At 47.6% G+C, this 17529-nt stretch overlaps 3 protein-coding genes across 5 annotated transcripts; 2 read left to right on the forward strand and 1 right to left on the reverse strand.

Annotated features, from left to right (window-relative positions):
• Nucleotides 1-37: 37 nt before the first annotated feature.
• Nucleotides 38-7732, forward strand: LOC117965944 (retinoblastoma-binding protein 5). 3 transcript variants are annotated; one of them, XM_034911063.2, is made up of 14 exons: nt 38-383; nt 937-962; nt 1409-1581; nt 2038-2178; nt 2597-2759; nt 2895-3004; nt 3098-3217; nt 3354-3507; nt 3766-3837; nt 4171-4288; nt 4436-4505; nt 4932-5176; nt 5710-5904; nt 7125-7732. In XM_034911063.2, exons 1-14 carry the CDS (start codon nt 365-367, stop codon nt 7154-7156), a joined length of 1638 nt encoding a protein of 545 aa, XP_034766954.1. In that variant the 5' UTR covers nt 38-364; the 3' UTR covers nt 7157-7732. The 3 variants fall into 3 exon arrangements, with proteins under 3 accessions (XP_034766954.1, XP_034766953.1, XP_034766955.1); XM_034911062.2 differs by having other exon boundaries at nt 7228-7732; XM_034911064.2 differs by having other exon boundaries at nt 40-383; nt 5710-5787; nt 7228-7732.
• LOC117965977 (transmembrane protein 81-like) lies at nt 7732-11541 on the forward strand. Its single transcript, XM_059005068.1, has one exon. The coding sequence runs from the start codon at nt 10450-10452 to the stop codon at nt 11233-11235; it is 786 nt and encodes a 261-aa protein (XP_058861051.1). The 5' UTR covers nt 7732-10449; the 3' UTR covers nt 11236-11541.
• A 204-nt stretch (nt 11542-11745) lies between these two features.
• On the reverse strand, nt 11746-16927 carry LOC117434182 (PDZ domain-containing RING finger protein 4-like). The gene is made up of 5 exons (XM_059005064.1): nt 16343-16927; nt 15071-15291; nt 14743-14851; nt 14536-14631; nt 11746-14092 (listed from the first exon to the last, which is right to left on the reverse strand). The coding sequence occupies exons 1-5, from the start codon at nt 16385-16387 to the stop codon at nt 12635-12637; spliced, it is 1929 nt and encodes a 642-aa protein (XP_058861047.1). The 5' UTR covers nt 16388-16927; the 3' UTR covers nt 11746-12634.
• Between the last annotated feature and the right edge of the window lie 602 nt (nt 16928-17529).

The following is a 17529-nucleotide window of genomic DNA, read 5'->3' on the forward strand; positions in this document are numbered from 1 at the left end:
AAACCCTTTGAAAACGGGAGCGGTCGTCTTTTCAAGGCGCATGTTCTAAAAAACAAAACGGCCCCAACCTAGTTCTGCTGTATTGAGATATAAAAATAAACGATACACCGAAATAATAGCAATAAACATGCTTCAAATAATAAAAAAATAAAACAGACACTGGATGCATTCCTGGCGTTCACTTCCATTCCGGCAATGTAAAGGCTTCCCCGAGGCTGGGGGTCCTTCGTTGTAGCGCGGCGGCAGTCTCTCATTTTTGTTTTGATGGGACGAGGAAAATAGTGAAAGAAAGCGTTTGGATATTTCTTTCTGTCTTTGATAACTATCCTTCAGAAAATCGTGTCGGGAGGTGTAGGATTTCAGGATGAATCTGGAACTGCTCGGTAGGACTCGCGTAAATGGATGTGTGTGTGTTTGTTTAATTTTGGGATTGAGTATGGAGGACGGGCGGGTGTTGCACAGATTGCACCTTGCAATGTAACGCAAGCCCACAAAAGTTTAGCTTTTTTATAATAATAAGTAAACAGGGAATCATTGTGTGCAGTTTCAGCTTGGTAAACAGAGAATATTTAAACCGTCCATTTAAAAAACACACGATACACGCCAGGGTGTCTTATAGTAGTGCTCTATTGAAATAAACATCCCCTTTCGGTCTGATTTGGAAGGGGAAAATATATATTTTTAAACATTGTAGTGCACATAGCGAACACTGTGCCACGTTCCGCATTACCTCCGTTTGTTCAGACGAAAGTGTGGCTGTTTTCAGTGTTGTTTTTTTTTACAGATTTTTTTTTTTTTTACGTATAGGCTGTTGCCGTTCTTGTTAGTTGATTTGAATGCGTGAGGCAACATTCAATTGTCGAATTTTAATAGTAGACAAGCACTTTATTGTAATAGAAATTATAAAAACTAATGTTTTTATTTAATTTGTTTTAGAGTCCTTTGGGCAGAATTATCCAGAGGTAAGTGGGCATGACTTATGACATATTTTAAGAGCTTTTCATATCTTGATGGTCCAACACAGCAAAGAATCACAATACAGTGCGGGCATGGGCATAAGACTCCCATTCCATAGCAGTGTGATCCATTCATGGTTTTACAAGGAGTTTATTAAGACACACCTGTTACCTATACACACTGTGGCTAATCAAGCTTGCATTTAAATCTGGAGTGGGCGACACTGCTATGCAATAGGAGTCTTATTTCCATCCCTACAGTCTATGATATTGTGAAAGGGCACTGTTTTCTGACCCAGTGACAAGTCTTTATACACTAGTGTGTTGTTTCTACCCCTCTTTATATCTGAGAGGTTGCCTCTGGTAGAAATGAAGCGGTCACAGCTGTTGAGACTGCTTTAACTGTTGCACAGTAAACAGGGCTGTGTGTTGTGTTTTTCGGCCCCCTTTAGGAGGCAGATGGCACCCTCGACTGTATCAGCATGGCCCTCACCTGCACCTTCAACCGCTGGGGGACCCTGCTGGCCGTGGGCTGCAACGACGGGCGAATCGTCATCTGGGATTTCCTGACCAGAGGGATCGCCAAAATCATCAGTGCTCACATCCACCCAGTCTGCTCTCTCTGGTGAGGATGCGTCGCAGCACGATCCTTTAGTGAAGAGCTCAGCGGAGGATGAGTGCTGCCTGTAATTCAGCGGGCTTGTCGCAGGAAGACAGAGCTAACAACGAGTCCTGCGCTGTGGAGAGCTTATCCGAATAATCAAACAGTCGTTCCATGCAGATCTGCTAACCACACTCGTTTAGAACTTTATTAAAGAAGCTCTATTGTAATGCTGAAAGATACAATGGTAATTTCGTGTTACTGAAGACTAAAGGACCCATGTGTCTGGTCAAAACATTCGTCTTTTAATAAAAAAAGTATTATAAGCCACTGGAATGAAAACGTATTATTTTTATTATTATTATTATTATTATTATTTGAGCGCTTGTGATTTAATCGCATTGTCTCTGTTTGGAGCTGTAGTGTATTTTTGTGTGTGTTGGTTTAAGTTGGCTCCCTCTCTCCCTTGTTCTTTCTCAGCTGGAGTCGAGACGGGCACAAGCTGGTCAGCGCCTCCACAGATAACATTGTCTCTCTCTGGGACGTCCTGACTGGGGACTGCGACCAGCGCTTTCGATTCCCTTCCCCCATTCTCAAAGTGCAGTTCCACCCCAGAGACCAGTAAGTGTGGCAGCAAAGGCTAGTTTAATTAAGCAACGAAAATGTATTTTAAACACGATGTCGTGCTTTTCTTAACTTTAGAAAATGTATATTATTTTGTATTCAATTTATCCAGCGATGCCTTATTGTTTCATTCCTGTTTAACAACTTGAAGTTGTGCAGATGACCCTGTCTGATGATAAGCAGCGTATTTGGTTGGTTGGCTGTACATATGAACATCTTTTAAAAGAAGATTATAACATGCTTTATTTAAGTATTATTGAATAAGAATCACACAGTCCCTTGACAAATGGTATGTACCTGTCATAACATGTAATATGATCCCTGTGCACTAGAAGATGCTTGAGGCACAGTAAGATGGGTTTGAAATGCTAGCTCCACAGTGCTGAATGTCAGCTTCCCCCCTATTGATTCTCAGGAACAAGGTGCTGGTGTGCCCGATGAAGTCCGCGCCGGTTCTGCTGACCCTGTCCGACTCGAAGCACGTGGTCCTGCCCGTGGATGATGATTCCGACCTGAACGTCGTGGCAGCGTTCGACCGGCGAGGGGAGTACATCTACACCGGCAACGCCAAGGGCAAGGTGAGAGCTCATCTGTGGCTTCAGACGCTCCATCGTAACACCAGCAGAGAGAGCTGGAAGCATCCTCGCAAGGCGTGCATGCGGAAATCGTCTGAATTATCGTCTTTAACTGTTTGAAAATGTGTTTTCCCCCAGATACTGGTTTTGAAAACAGACACTCCAGACTTGGTGGCCTCGTTTAGAGTCACTACAGGAACCAGCAACACCACCGCCATCAAATCCATTGAGTTTGCACGCAAGGGCAGGTGAGAGCAGAAATCTGGCATTAAAGTTGAAAGTGTTTTTACTGCCAGCAGTGCTTTACAGACCCCCCCCCCCCCTCGCCCTTTCCTCTCCAGCTGCTTCTTGATCAACACGGCTGACCGGATAATCCGCGTGTACGACGGCCGGGAGATCCTGACCTGCGGGCGGGACGGGGAACCGGAGCCCATGCAGAAACTCCAGGACCTGGTGAACAGGTGAGATCCCTCGACCCTTCTCCTGATACGAGTGTGGAGGCTTTCTGCTTCTCTCGGTTTGATTGTTGCTGTTGGCGTGATGAATTCTTTGCTGGTTTACGCTGTGTGTGATGAATCGCTGTGTAATGCTCTCCAGGACGCCGTGGAAGAAGTGCTGTTTCTCGGGGGACGGGGAGTATATCGTGGCGGGCTCGGCCAGGCAGCACGCTCTCTATATCTGGGAGAAAAGCATCGGTAACCTGGTCAAGATCCTGCACGGCACCCGGGGGGAGCTGCTGCTGGACGTGACGGTGAGCGACGTGGGCTTACTCATTCTATAACTCTGTAATCCAGCAAGATACTAGAACCAGCTGCAGCATCCTCAGGGTGGAAGTAAGACTGCCGTTCCACCCATTCCAGGTTTTACTACGAGTGTGATTAGCCCCAGTGTATTGGGATCAGGTGTGTCTTAACTCCCAGTAAAACCAGAAATGGATCCAACTGCTATGCAGTGGGAGTTTTGTTTCCACCCCTGATCCTAATGCCATGATCTGCTCTCCTGTTCCCAGTGGCACCCGGTGCGGCCCATCATTGCATCCATCTCCAGTGGGGTCGTGTCCATCTGGGCTCAGAACCAAGTGGTGAGTGTCCAGCTAGCCTGCGGTGGGGCGTCTTCTATTGCATGCTTGCTTGAAGTATTTTTCATAAAGTGCGAGTGTGGATTCAATTGAGAAGAGGCAATGGACGAAAGCATAGCCATTTCAAGCTTCGTTATCAGCTAAATGAGTTAGTTCTGAGCCTGTGGCTTTAAGACATGTCCTAAAAAAAATAAAGCAAGCTCAGGTGTCCCACACGGATGTACCCACGTTTTACACAACCTACATATTGTGCAACCAGTATTGTTTTGGTAGTTTTTTTTTTTAAAATAAAGGAATAAATCGTGTGAACTCAAAGCTGTGTATTTTGTGCTGCAGGAAAACTGGAGTGCTTTTGCTCCGGACTTCAAGGAGCTGGATGAGAACGTGGAGTACGAGGAGCGGGAGTCTGAGTTCGACATCGAGGATGAAGACAAGAGCGAGCCCGAGCAGACAGGTAAGGGGCGTGGCTTCCAGGGGTGTGGTTAGAACAGGCAGGTGAGGCCGGGGGGCCTGGCTGCAATAGAGGGGTGCTTTGGTGGTAGTTACCTTTGAGTTGCCTGCTGTAGTAGCTGCACCCTCTGAAGCACCTCTCTTTGTTCAGGGGCCGATGCTGCGGAGGATGAGGAAGTTGACGTGACCTCGGTTGACCCCATAATCGCCTTCTGCAGCAGGTGAGAGTGCAGCTTTCTCACAAGACATGAAGAGCTGGTTTATCTTAGTGACGTGTTGCTGGTGTCGCAGAACGTCGTTCGCGCTAATCCTGGGACTGCCTAGCCTTGGCATCTGAAACCAGCCAGCAGATTTAATCACAAATTCCAGGTTCTTCTTTTTTTTATTAAGATGGCCCCCTTTCGTATTTCTTAATGCGTATGTTTAAGCAGTGCAGTTAAAGCCTCATTTGGCTCAGGGGGTTCGACTTATTCTGTATACAGTCTGGCTCTTTGGGGGGTACCTTATGACAGGCTGGCTTTGGGGGGGGTGCGATACGGATGCTTTGGGAATATTATGAAGCGATGGAGGGCTACAAGACCTTGCTGTCGGTGTGACTGTGTGTGTGGTATTGTGGCTGCATTAATCACTTCTGCCCCTGTCTACAGTGACGAGGAGCTGGAGGATTTCAAAGCGCTGCTGTACCTGCCCATCGCCCCGGAGGTGGAGGACCCAGAGGAGAACCCCTTCGGCCCGCCCCCCGACGCTGCCGGCCAGACCGCTCCCCCCGACGAGCTCCCCCCCAGCACTGGGGCCAGCGACAAGAAGCAACGGCAGCCCTCCTCAGAGGGGGCGCCCCCCAAGAAGAAGCCCCGCACCACCACCATCGAGCTGCAGGGCGTCCCTAGCGACGGTACGAGGTCCCTGCTGAAATGCACTCAGACCCGCGAAGCACTTTGAAGGATCTCTGCCGATCTACCTGCACACCTGTCTGTTGATAAAGGCCACCAGTCTAGAAGGACTGCTTTTACATGGTCATAGTTCCGGTCACTGTAAGCAGGTTGGAGTGGACTGTAGTGATACAGGGCAGGTCGTCTTCCTTCATCAGCCACAGCTAGACGAAGTTTACAGGCAAGGACGCGGGAGCGTCTAAATGAGTTTGAGAGAGATTGGGGAGAAAAATCATCAGGAGAGTGGAGATGAAGTCAAGGGATATATTATGAAGCAAGTGTAACTTCCAGAGAGCAATATAAATCAGTCGCAAGAGAGGAAAAAAAAAAAAAACTAGCAAGAAACTACACTGTTGAATGAAGGAGAACTTCAGTTACTGTAGTCGTTTTTATACCTTTGTTTTTTTTTCTTTTTTTCTCAATGTGATCCTTGCTGTTCGTTCTTATTGTAATGTTTGTTGCTGTTTGTGTGTCTCTCTGTCTGTCTCTCTCTCAGAAGTGCACCCCTTGCTGGGCGTGAAGGGGGACGGCAAGTCCAAGAAGAAGCAGGCGGGCCGGCCCAAGGGCTCGAAAGGTAAAGAGAAAGATTCTCCCTTTAAAGCCAAACTCTACAAGGGGGACAGAGGTTTGCCTTTGGAAGGAGGAGGCGTGAAGGGCAAAGTGCAGGCAGATATGGGACAGCCCACGACAGGTAAGGAACCCCAAGGGAAAATCACTTCCTAGGTGCTTGCTTCTTACCTGTGCTTCAGACAGCAGCCACCCCAGCCCACACTTCCAACCCCTTCCCAGGCGCTTGTCATGCAGAGTGTGGACAGTGCTCATGGGACAATAAACTGCAAAGTCACGTGCGGTAAATCCAGTGTGGTCAGACCACGCAGCAGTGCTTTAGGAGGGATTGAACAAGCAAAGCTTTCTTGAGATGAAGTTTGCATACAGTAAGGACTGTAAATGAACAGTGGGAAAACATTGTAAAGTTAGCGAAAGCCAGGTTAATGCAATCCGATGTCTTCATCAGTTGCTTGGATGTAGCGAACGTGTCAGTGATGAAAATCTAATGCAATCAAATGCACACCAGTTCAAAACTTACACTATCAGCGCTTTTTAGTTTGTTAGGACACAGAATGGGTATATTTACTATTGCAGTAGTTGCCTTTTTTCAGATAGGCATTCTATAGGCAAACCATCGCTGATATATAAATGGCATGTTATTATAAAATAAACACACTGACTGACTAAAGGTTATTGGATGGCCTAGTGTTCAATAGACTCGATGTATATCTGTATTCATAGTGTTTTTGTATAACGTCCCCCACCCCAGTGGTGCACCCCTCGCCCCCCCCAGGGAATGCTCTCTGCTGTCTCTCCCTCTGTGCTGTGCTGGTGCTGCTTTCTCCTGCCTGCTCCTTGCCCTTCCAGCTCTGCTCCTACAGTGCTGTCCTGTTGTGTTGCACGGACCCAGGTTTGAAGTCCTGTTTTGTTTTTTGTTTTTTTCCCCCAGAGCGTGTCGCATTTGTTTATTTATTTGTGAATGTGATTACAGGGAATAATTTAAGCTTGTGTAGCAGCCTGAGCCATTCCAGGTTTTCCTTTTAGCCTTGGTTATAAGGTTCCTGTATAAAGGGTGTCTAATTAAGCTACACTAAAAGCTGGAATGCCTCAAACTGCTCTGCAATGGGAGTCTGCAATTATTCTCTAGATTACAGCACCACCTGCATTAAATCCGCAGTACTGCGTTTGCAAGCCTGCTGTGTTTGTCTTTAGCTTTTAGCAAAACTTGCTCAAGTCGGACCTGTTTTGTGGGAAATAGCGTTTCTCTTCTAACAAGGGAAGGGGGAGTTCGGGGTTAGAGTGCAGTTTAAAAACGGCAAGGTGTTTGTTAGATCAGTGTGTGTTATCTTGGGTTTCCTCCAGGTGGCAGTGGTGGTATTTCGGAGCTCTTGTGAAGAATGCAGTGTTGCTGTTGTTGTGTGTTGCTCTCTCACTCTTAAGTGGCTGTGTTGGTACAATGTTGCAGGGAGCTTGGCAGTGCCGCCTCTGTACAAACACCACGAGGCGCAGTGCTTGGAATGACTTCAGCTAAGAGAACCAGCCAGAGTCCTGGATTGAAGCATAAATAAAGGAACACTCCTCGGACTTGGACTGGGATCGTGGAGCTGGGTTCCTTCATCTAGGATTGGCAGACTCTCCTTGACTTGGCTCGTTTTACATTCCTCATTGAAGGATCTGTCGATGTGACGTCTTCCAAGGAGCATTGCAAAGACTCGCCAGAGCATTGTGTTTCATCGCAGCCTAGCAATGCCAGCATATCCCCTCCCAATGTCTGGTTTGTTGAAATAAAGACCTCACACACACAATCACACACAATCACACACAATGTACAAAGATTGTGCTGTCCAGGTTAACTTCTGCATCCAGATCGTCCTCGCTGATTTACCAAGCTTTCAGAAGCAAATATCTTAAAGACTATAGAGCCAACACCAACCTTTTTTTTTTTTTTTGTGGGAGGGGGGAGGGGGGAGGGGGGAGGGGGGAGGGTGGACCTTTTAATTGTTTGTTTTCTTCTATATATTTTTCTTTTTGTGATACAGGGGTGTAAAGATAAAACTCCCAGCGGACTCCTGCTGTAATGTTTGGTGTGTGTCTCTGCTTGTACAGACTTTTATATGTCCTGGAGTGTCGCTGTAATGATGTTGCTGCTGCATTATGGACTTTCATTCGTGGCTGATAATTGATTTTGGATTCAAGTTGAAAGTACAATAAATTAATGCAAATTTCTACAAAAATGTACAAAACAAAAATATCAGGTGTGCAGTGTTGCCGGAGATTAGTAAAAAAAACAAAAAACAACATGATGCCCACTGACTTGACTGTTAAAATGTTGTCATGCTTACTGTCACTAGGTGGCAGCATTATCAAACAAGACTCAAAGGGTTTCCCGTGTCTATAGGGGGGAGTGTATATGGAAGAGGAGCGGGATCAAAATGAACTAATGCAATAGTGGGGCTGGGGGTAGGGCGGAGCTGGCAAGGCAGTACTTTTTGTTGGATATAACCTGCCTTTTGAAGGTAAAATAAAATGTTAAACTCCATTGACTGTTCCAAGCGCAGGTGCAGGGCGAGATGTAAGTAATTACCCCTGAATTTGGCTGCTTCGTTTCAGGTTAAACAGTCTTTCTGTTTCGATATGTGCTACTTGGTTACATTGTAAAGAATGCTCCGGGAACATGCCTGGAGTTGTGTTTTCATTTCACTCATCAGAACCATAAAGACCCCTCTCCCCTTGCCATGTATATGCCCCTGCTTACTTGTGGAGTAACGACGCTGCAGTGACGGACATGGAAGAGCCTGCATTCATGTGTCGCATTCCAAACTGCTATTCCTTCATTTCAATCTTGATTCAGCTTCAGCGTTACGGGCCCTGCTGTGAGGGGAAGAACTGAAGATGGATCATGTCCTCAAGAACGGGGTAGATTTTTAAACCCCTTCTCACTGCCATCCTGCTTTCAGTGCTGGGGAGGAGTGATGTGGAAATCGCTTAATCAGTGGCACAGGCAAGCTCCTGTATGTCTATGGCAGTCTGTGTTAGGTGGTTGGGGGGTATCTGTGCTGGAATTCACTACCCTGCACTGTCATCTGTAGGAGAATGGGTGGGATTGCATTACTAATCACACCAAACTGGTAATCGTTTTAAACATTTCAAAAAGCAATATCGGAAGATGGAATTGAAATTGGAAATTAGAAAGTGGCTCCATAAACTCTTTGTATGGAAATTGGCTATATTATACCAGAATTCCTCTGCCATGACAAACTATCAAACTTGGAAAAGAGCTATGTTTTTTTAAGGGGGGGTACCTGTGACTGTAAATATTTGAAATGTCTTTTAGAATTTGTATTTTGTTTGTATGAACAGTTGCAAAACTAGATTGAAAAATGGAACCAGCCTGCTGTCCTTTATTACCTGTGGTATGTTTGTTTATTTAATCCAAACTTTCCTTAATAGGCCATGGTGGTAATTAAAGATTCAATTAAAAAGGACGTGTTTAAAATCACACCTGAAGGGAATCAAGTCAGATGATTGTCCTCCGTGTGCAGATGTCACCTGGTGCTCAGGGCACTGTGTTTCGTGTGATTTACAGAACATTGTGTGTAGGTTGTGTTTTCTCAGAATAGATGCAATCATGCATGAGGTGACATATATTAATAAAAAGCACCCTATCAATACTGACTCCTCTCTACGTGCCAAAGAGCTCAAACAAGTGACACACGCAGCTCAGTCCCAACAAGCATGACTCCTTTCATGAATCTGTTTTGTGAACAGGAGATTTGAATAGTGTCTGTCTGCACCTAAAATAAGTAGCCTTTCTGTATCAGTAATATGTTTATATGTAGAGTATATGAGTATTTCATTGCAGATCATTTCACATCAAAGCACTCTATGATTTGAGGTCGATGGAGAATAAAACTTATCGCCAAACCCAGAGAAGTGCTTTTGGTTAAGAATCCATTGTTTGCTAAGGAATGATGTCACAATCCTGGAATCCGGTGTCTATTGTTCCCTTTCAGCTGTTCCATTCTGGAATCCGGTGTCTATTGTTCCATTTTGGAATCCCCACGACAACAGAACTGTGCAGCTGCTGAGCAAGGTGGGGTTAGCCTTTGCTAAAGAAGATTGAGAATTTCAGATTTAGAGACAGCAGGAGGGATTTAATTTGCACTAAAATGATTTATATATAACTCAGCATTTCCTGTGACCCCCAAAACTTTTTGTTTGGTTTGGCAAAGTGACTGAAGGACGGCTTACAAAATCAAAATGATTGGAATCGTAAAGGTGGCACTACCAATACATCTCCTTGATTAGAGACCTTGAAAGAGGTTTGCACGAAAACTACTGGGCTGCTTTGTATGCAGGATGTATTTCACCGAAGTGAACGCAGGATCCTTGTACGAAGGCGACACTTAAGTTTTTGCTTCGGGATGCGATTGATTTCTCCACCCAGACACAAAAGATTTCGCTTTTGACAGCTTTTACTTTAGAAAGGAATGCACTGTACGGGCATAACTGAAAAACTAAGCAGGCGGCTGCAGTTATAGTCCTATCAGTATGAATTATTCAGCAGGGGGTGCAGTATTGTATCTCGTTAAACAGTAATACAGTCAATATACATACACTGGAGTTGAGACTAATCCACTACCCTAATTGACTGCGGACTTTCAGGACAGTGAAAACGAGGGGTGCAATGAGCTGCTGGAGTTTGGCATGGCTGATCTTGGCCTGGCTTTTCCATACTGCGGCGTCGAGACAGATGACCACACCGACCTTCCCTCCAGAACTGGCCTCCATGACCGCGTTTGTGGTGATCAATAGCTCCCAGTGCAGCACCACCTGCGGCATCGGGCTGAGGACGGAGACGCTGTGCCTCCTCACGGCCAACGCCAGACACGAGGGGTGCCGGAAGCAGAAGGTGTCGTGCGTGGAGAACTGGATCTGCGGCATGAAGACCCTCACAGTCATGGTTGGGAGAGGGCAGGTGCTGAACTGCCTCAGCGAGGTGATGGAGGAGATCGGCAGGTATAAGTTTCTCTTCAGCTGGAGGTACGCGAGGGGGATCGTCACCACTGACGACGCCTACTTCAAGCGCTACTCAACCAAGGCGGTGGACAAGCTGGTCCTCAACCCCATCTTGGAGACGGATGCCGGGACGTACCGCTGCGACGTGCAGGACACCTCCTACAAGATGGTCAAGAGGGCCTACTTTGGACTGAAGGTTCTGCCCCCAGCCATGGTGCACCTGGAGTACGCCAAGGCCCTCTCCTCCTTGCAGTGGCAGGACGTGAAAAAGGTCGGGGGCACCAGTCCTCCGGCCGTCTCCACCGAGAAGACCACCGCGGCCCCCACTTTGAAGGATGTCAAAATGAAGATCGGCATCTACAGCTTAGCCGGGGCGAGCGGAGCAGCGGTCCTCATATTCCTGGCACTCTGTCTCATCTATAGGGAGCCCAAAGCCAAGCCAGATCCCTACTGAAGGAGACGTCCACACTGCTCTTCACTTCCATAAGTTCAGCAAGTCGAGTCAAGTCTGTCGATTAGGAGTACGGCTGAGAGGAAGGGGGGCGGTCGTCGGGGTCAGCCAGTGAGAATGTGCTGCAGGAATGGATTGCCCCATTCAGGGACGCTGTGGGGCAGAAGAAGGGGGTAGCAGCAGTCATTTGAACATTTGTTTTATTCGTAGAGCCTCTGGCATGATGTACTGTAACACCCTGTTAACTGCGGCAGGTTTTTGAATGATGAAGCCAGGGCATTGCAAATAACATTTTCCAGCTATTAATATGTTAATATTGTGTTTATTATAAGGATAATCATTACAAATACAAGTCAAACCTGCTAGAAGCCAGAGAAATGTAATATGGAAAATGCCTGTGAAGGTTGGTTGGGATCTGTGAGACACATCGCTATCGCTATCGCTATCAATCTTAAATACTGTACAGAAATCTGCTTGTATAATTGGGGATTTGCATTTTGGTTTTTTTCCCCGAATACAACACAACATTTTAAATGGCTTCTTCCTGGTACCTTATCTTTTCCTGTTTAGTAGGTCAGAGGTCGGAATGAGGTCTCACCAGGAAGTGTGCTGCAGCTTCAGGTACAAGGCAGGAAACAGCAGATTCAGCCTTCTGAATCCATGGTGGTGTGTTTTTAAAGAAAGATGCCAGCAATTATGAATCATAAATGTATAGAATATTAAACCATCGCTGATTATAGTGTATACATGTGTTAAAGCAAATGTGAACTCATAATGAAAACTAATAATAGTCATTTGAAAGATGTGATAGATATGTTTCTATTTTTCGTGGTATGTATTTTTATTTAATCAAATAAAATATGTTTTAACAGCCAAATATACATGAATTTAAAAAAAAACATGAACATTAAAAAAAAAAAACGAAAGCACGGAACACAGGTTGTCATTGTAAAGTCCTTTCGAGCGAATCCTTTCTGAAAGCGACTGGATCCTTTGAAACAGCTGGTCGCCTGCAACAAGATCTCTTACTTGGTCAATCCTTTCAAAAGAAACAGAACCTAAATACGCTCTGCCCCGTAAGTCAAGCATCGTAGGCGAAACTTAATATATCGGTTGCGTCTGTTTCTTTCAGGGTTGAAATGTGTTTGAGCAACGAGGAACGGATTCAGATCATTTCGATGTGTGGTGCACGCATAACGTGTGATCCTTGTAGACTTGGTCTGCCGCAGCAGTCCTGTCGATCACTATGCTAGTATTTTGCTTGTCTTGACGTCCTTTCTGTCAGACAGTGGCCTCTTATCTCTACTTGTTGCTGTAGGTTTTCAGTCCGTAGCCCTTGCACTGCTCAGTATGGATTCCTCGTTCACCCCCCTGCCTCTCGTCGATTGAATTGAACCTGCTGCTACACAGTTGTGACGGACAGCAGGGCTGTGCTGCAGAGTTGCCCCTCTGCCCCTGGGCTGGCCTTCGAGCCGTGCGACAGCAGCTCCTGGATGGTGGTCCAGTTGTCCAGCACCTTCTTGTTGTGCAGCCGGTTCAGTTTCCTCTGGCTCAGCTCCAGGACGGCAGTGCGGGTCTCCTTGCGGCTCTCGCTGCAGCGGCTCATCCGTCTCCGTCTGGCTAACGCCAGGTGCCGCCTGCGGTCCGCCCTGCTCCAGTACCGTCCCGCCCTCGCCTCGCTGCGGGCGTCTTCGTCGGTTGTTCCTCCGCCTCGCTCGTCCGCCAGCCTCAGGGCCCTTGCCTTCAAGAGCTGGCTCCTCAAAACACGAGCGTTGGGGGCCCCCTTCCGGCAGCCTAGGAATGCGAACTCTCCTTCCCGGACGCTGCAGGGGTCCTGGCAGTGCCTGATTGGCTTTTGCCCAGACCCGTGACCGCAGTCCAGACTCGCCTCCTGGCTGGCTTTAATGCCCAGGTTCTGGGAGCAGACGGGTGTTGATTTGTGCTTCTGCTTGCAAGCTGGAGCCCCGGGGCTGGGCTCTTCCAGTCTCTCTGTGACCTCTGCGGTCGCTTTTCCCAGCCTGCACCTGCTGGAGACCTTGCTTTCCCGAGTAGGTAGTTTTTCCCTGCAGTCCGCAACTATCCTCTGTTGCCGCTGGCTGCCCACAAGATCCCCATGCCCTTCGGTGTGTTCCCCGGCACAGTCCATTACAGACCTCCTCGTGGGCAGCTCTTCTGTGTTGCTCCGGTACTGCACCTCCTGGGTTGTGACCTGGTGGCCTCTCACACTCTGCACACCGCGCTGAAGGTTCCTCCTGAGTAATTCCGCGGGCGTGCCACCCAGCCACACTGCCTGGTTCGGGCTGTAGGGGGAGCTGCAGATGGAGGAGGTCCCGGCGTTGGGAGAAAGCACCGTACTCAGGGAGCTGTAACTGCTGAAGCATGGACTGTCTGCTTTTCTGTAATGCACGGAGGACGCTCCCGTGAGACAGACCGGGCTATTGTTTTGTGTCGTCTTATTTTGTGGCTCCTGCCGCTGGTAGGTCAGAGCCTCCGGAATGGACTCCAGGTCGTCCTTTTTGCCCGCTGTGTGCTTGGGGATCTTCCCGGGAGTCGTCTTGGCTCGGTACTGCCTGATCTTCTTTTCCAGGACCTTGTGAAAGCGGCGGAACTCCCCGGTGCTCACGCTGTAGAAGCCCGAGTCGCTGAGCTCCGAGGAGATGAGGGATTCGGAGGAGCGGGTGTCACGGCTGGTCCGGTCCAGCGGGGATGAGCCTGACTCCTCTGCCCCTTCCTCCGTCTCCAGCCCGGACAGCTCCCCCTGGTGGAAGCTCCCGTCGGTGCAGCCCAGCCCGCTGTCCAGCTCGTGCAGGGTGGGGGGCGATAGGGGGGGCTTCTCAAACACTGCGTCCTCGTCCTCCGTCTGAAATAAGCAAAGTAGCTGTTTATATTACACCAAATTGTAATAAAAAATAAAACATGTTAAAGTTACTTAAACACCTATTAGGGGTGTGCAGAAACTTGTTACTTGTACTTGGAATTGCCTTTAGGAAGTATCTATTAGCTGGTATTCTATGAATCCATTAATTGATGTGTTGATTTAATAAAATAAAAAGCTGTCCTTCCCTCACGTTTACAATAGAGCATCAATCAATGGCAATTAATGTCCACATTGTTTTAAAAGCCAATTGGAAGAATATGTTGTTCTCATCCGGGGCACAGATTTTTACTGGCGTACCAAGGCCATAAATTTTTGTTTTTTATCCTAGTAATGTTCTGCCTTTTTTTCTATCCCATTTGCCTAGCTATTCAAACTGTACTCAGCAAGGGGATGGGTATCACTGAAAGAGACAGAGCCCTCCTTACCTGGCTCAAGAAGCACCCTGCCTTTTCTATGCTGGGGCGGCAGCAGCCAGTCAGAAAGTCCTTTCCCTCAGGCACCATCCCAGACAGCCTGGGGTCCTGAAAGAGAAGAGAGGAACGTCAAGCCCCTGTTAAACAACATAAGAAACCCTCTTAGACACCTCTTGCTCTGGAAAGACGGTACTATCCCAAACGAGACGAGAAACTTACTCGGAATCCGAGTCTGTCTGTGTTTTCCACGTCGTGGGGGATGCTGGGAAGGTAGTCCGGGCCATTGACAGGGTCATGTGACGGGTAGTGATTGAAGCAGGACCTGAAGCTGAGAGAGCAGAGCCTGTTAGCGTGGGAGGTCACCAGTAACAAGCGACGGTCATGCAGAAAGAACAGCAAACAGAAAAGTGCTGTTTATTTATTTGAAAACAAGAACACGCAGGGTGGTCAATCACAGAGACAGCATATCATACACACTTTCAACAGCATCATTAACAACTGCATAATGGCTTCAAGCTACAGCAGCTGAAGCAGTATAGAGCCGTACCTGTCGTTGCCAGGACTGGGTCTAGACGATCCCCCCATGGGGACCCCCAGACCCCTCAAACTCCCCCATGGCCGCTCAGTCTGGGTGCTGCACTCTGACGTCTGTGCTCCTTGAGGGCGGGGCATCCTGTCATCTATCTGCAGCGTGATTGGCTCGTCGGCGTTCCGCAGGACCTGCAGGGCTTCCCTTTGGCTGGCTGGGGAGAGCTCCGCCCTGTTCACCTAAAACACAGATAGGAATCAGCACGCAGCTGCACCCCAGTGGCTGAGAGGGATCAGGTATCAAAGTCTTTATTCCAAGCAGGTCCTCGATTAGTTAACTGGACCTGCTCAGGACCAGTGTTCATAGTATGTGCCCCATATTTATCATCGTCACTCATTTGCACTGGAAAAGAAGTTGATTAAATCTGTCCCGTAATGTCTTCTAATTGCTAAAGGAGGGACACGAATCCCCAGGAAGGGGGACCCTGTTTACCTCTTCAGGGGCTGTGAGGGACAGCGTGACTAACCCGATCAGAACAGAGAGCAGCTGCAGAGTGCGCGTGTGACCCCTGACCCTGCCACTAACTCGATCTGCACAGCGAACCTCATTAGAGAGCGTGCCGGGCCGGGGTCTCTCTGCGCTGCAACAGGAGGACCTGGAGGATAATGGCTTTGTAACGAGGAATAAAGAAGCTCCCGACCTGCCCTGCACACTTCATTACAGACCACTGAAGAGACGTTTTTACCATTGAGTTTCACAGCACGATGCAGTGGATGAGTTCTCAGTGCTAGCAATGAAGAGGCTAAAGCCTGTTCAGCTTGACTAGGGCAGCAATACCTCCTTAAACTGGACAGCGCGCAAGAGCATGGCAAATATATCAGTGCCAAATGACAGCATTCATTGCATGTGGATTCTGATAGCGGTTTATCTATACCCAGTCCTCTGGTTTTATCTATTACAAATGTGCTGACTTTATTTTGCTACCTACAAAATGGACATTTATTTAGCATTCCAAAGGTATATGAATTTACCAACCTGTGAAATACACACAAACAATTTCTGTGTTATTGCTTAACCTCAATGAAGTGTGAGTGTATTCTGTATACACACACACACACACACAGACACTAATACACTTACACTTATAAAACGCTTACACACACACATCCCATACAGACACCCCCTAGTGCACCCACTAGTATTGAATTGCTGGCCTCTATAGCCCCAATAACGCCCTCCCCAGTAAAAGCATCCCACTGTGTTCCAGTAATCCCAGTACACTGTACTCACCCCGAGACCCAAGCCCAGCCAGAGTCCCGAGAGCTGGCACCCCATTGTAGGACGGGTGGTCTGTGTAAGCTGGTGCTAGCTGGGTGTGCTGGCAGAGATAGAGAGACCTGACAGTGACCCAGTCTTGAGAGAGAGACCCGACCGCTGCGGTCTCTGTGGAAGCCTCGGAACAGTCAGACAGGAAGGCAAGCTTGGACGTGGTGCAGTTTGTGAAGCTAGCAGCACATCAAGCTGACAGAGCAGGACTGCAACGCAACCAGACTCCCTGCTGTGAGCAGCCCTAAGCAGCCACAGCACCTCCCTCTCCCTCCCTGCCTCCTCCCATCTCTCCTCACGCACTAAAACTCTCCTGTACATTCTGGCCTCTCATTGGCCAGTTTGCTTTTTGGTCACAACAGTCCAGGTTTTTGGTTTTAACCTGACTGCAGTGCAATAATGATGTACGTGGACTGATTCTGAAGTATCCTTTGCTCCAGTGCACCTTTCCTCCTCTGAAAGGGATGGGGAGGAGGTCTGAAGGTTACAAACCTGACTGAATTTATGTGGATGATATTAACAGGTTTTCTTAATAGTGCAGGGTTTGCAGTGTGGAAATCGGTTTTGTAATAATATGTGTTCTATAACTTGTTCTTATTTTTGCATTGATGAGGGTTTGGTGTACAATGGAACACTGTCATGTTTTTGTGTGGTATTTTTTAAAATGTGTTCTTTAATGTTTCAGTTAACCAGCATTTTGTTACATTGAGTATGACTGAGCCACACAGTGCATGCGTGCGTGTGTGTGTGTGTCCAGGCTCTTCACGTTTGAGGTAACAGCTCCAGATTGGGAGATCTCCAATGTGCTGTTCCCTGTTTAAATGCTGTGTGACTCAGCACTGTCCAGTGAGAGTCTCTCGGGGATGACAGTGGGCTGTGAGGCTCGTTCTGGGCACAGCTGTCACGCTGCATTGGCCTGCCCTGTACAGATATACATGCAGAACGACGTGACAATATGTAAAGCTGCACATGTGTGTTCAGATATGATTAGTAGTATTGTTATTATCATCGGCACAATGTCAATCTGCATGTGAGGATTGAGGTGGGATCATTCCTATCGTTGTTAGAATCAGTAGCTGTTCTGATGTCGAGTAGCCTGGGGTTCGTTTTTGAGCCGTGCTTGAGTGGGGAGCTGCTGTCAGCTTTAATCA

The sequence above is a fragment of the Acipenser ruthenus genome, chromosome 30 (assembly GCF_902713425.1).
Source record: "Acipenser ruthenus chromosome 30, fAciRut3.2 maternal haplotype, whole genome shotgun sequence".
In the NCBI taxonomy this organism is placed as follows: domain Eukaryota; kingdom Metazoa; phylum Chordata; class Actinopteri; order Acipenseriformes; family Acipenseridae; genus Acipenser; species Acipenser ruthenus.

Bases quoted from the DNA above. Each gene is read 5' to 3' on its own strand.
- LOC117965977 (XM_059005068.1), top strand. From the start codon at position 10,450: ATGAGCTGCTGGAGTTTGGCATGGCTGATCTTGGCCTGGCTTTTCCAT.
- LOC117434182 (XM_059005064.1), bottom strand. From the start codon at position 16,387: ATGGGGTGCCAGCTCTCGGGACTCTGGCTGGGCTTGGGTCTCGGG. The intron at 15,292-16,342 runs GTGAGTACAGTG...TCTGTGTTTTAG, and splicing joins GGCTGGGCTTGGGTCTCGGG to GTGAACAGGGCGGAGCTCTC. The intron at 14,852-15,070 runs GTACGGCTCTAT...CTGCTCTCTCAG, and splicing joins CCCAGTCCTGGCAACGACAG to CTTCAGGTCCTGCTTCAATC.
- LOC117965944 (XM_034911062.2), top strand. The intron at 1,582-2,037 runs GTGAGGATGCGT...GTTCTTTCTCAG, and splicing joins CACCCAGTCTGCTCTCTCTG to CTGGAGTCGAGACGGGCACA. The intron at 3,218-3,353 runs GTGAGATCCCTC...AATGCTCTCCAG, and splicing joins CTCCAGGACCTGGTGAACAG to GACGCCGTGGAAGAAGTGCT.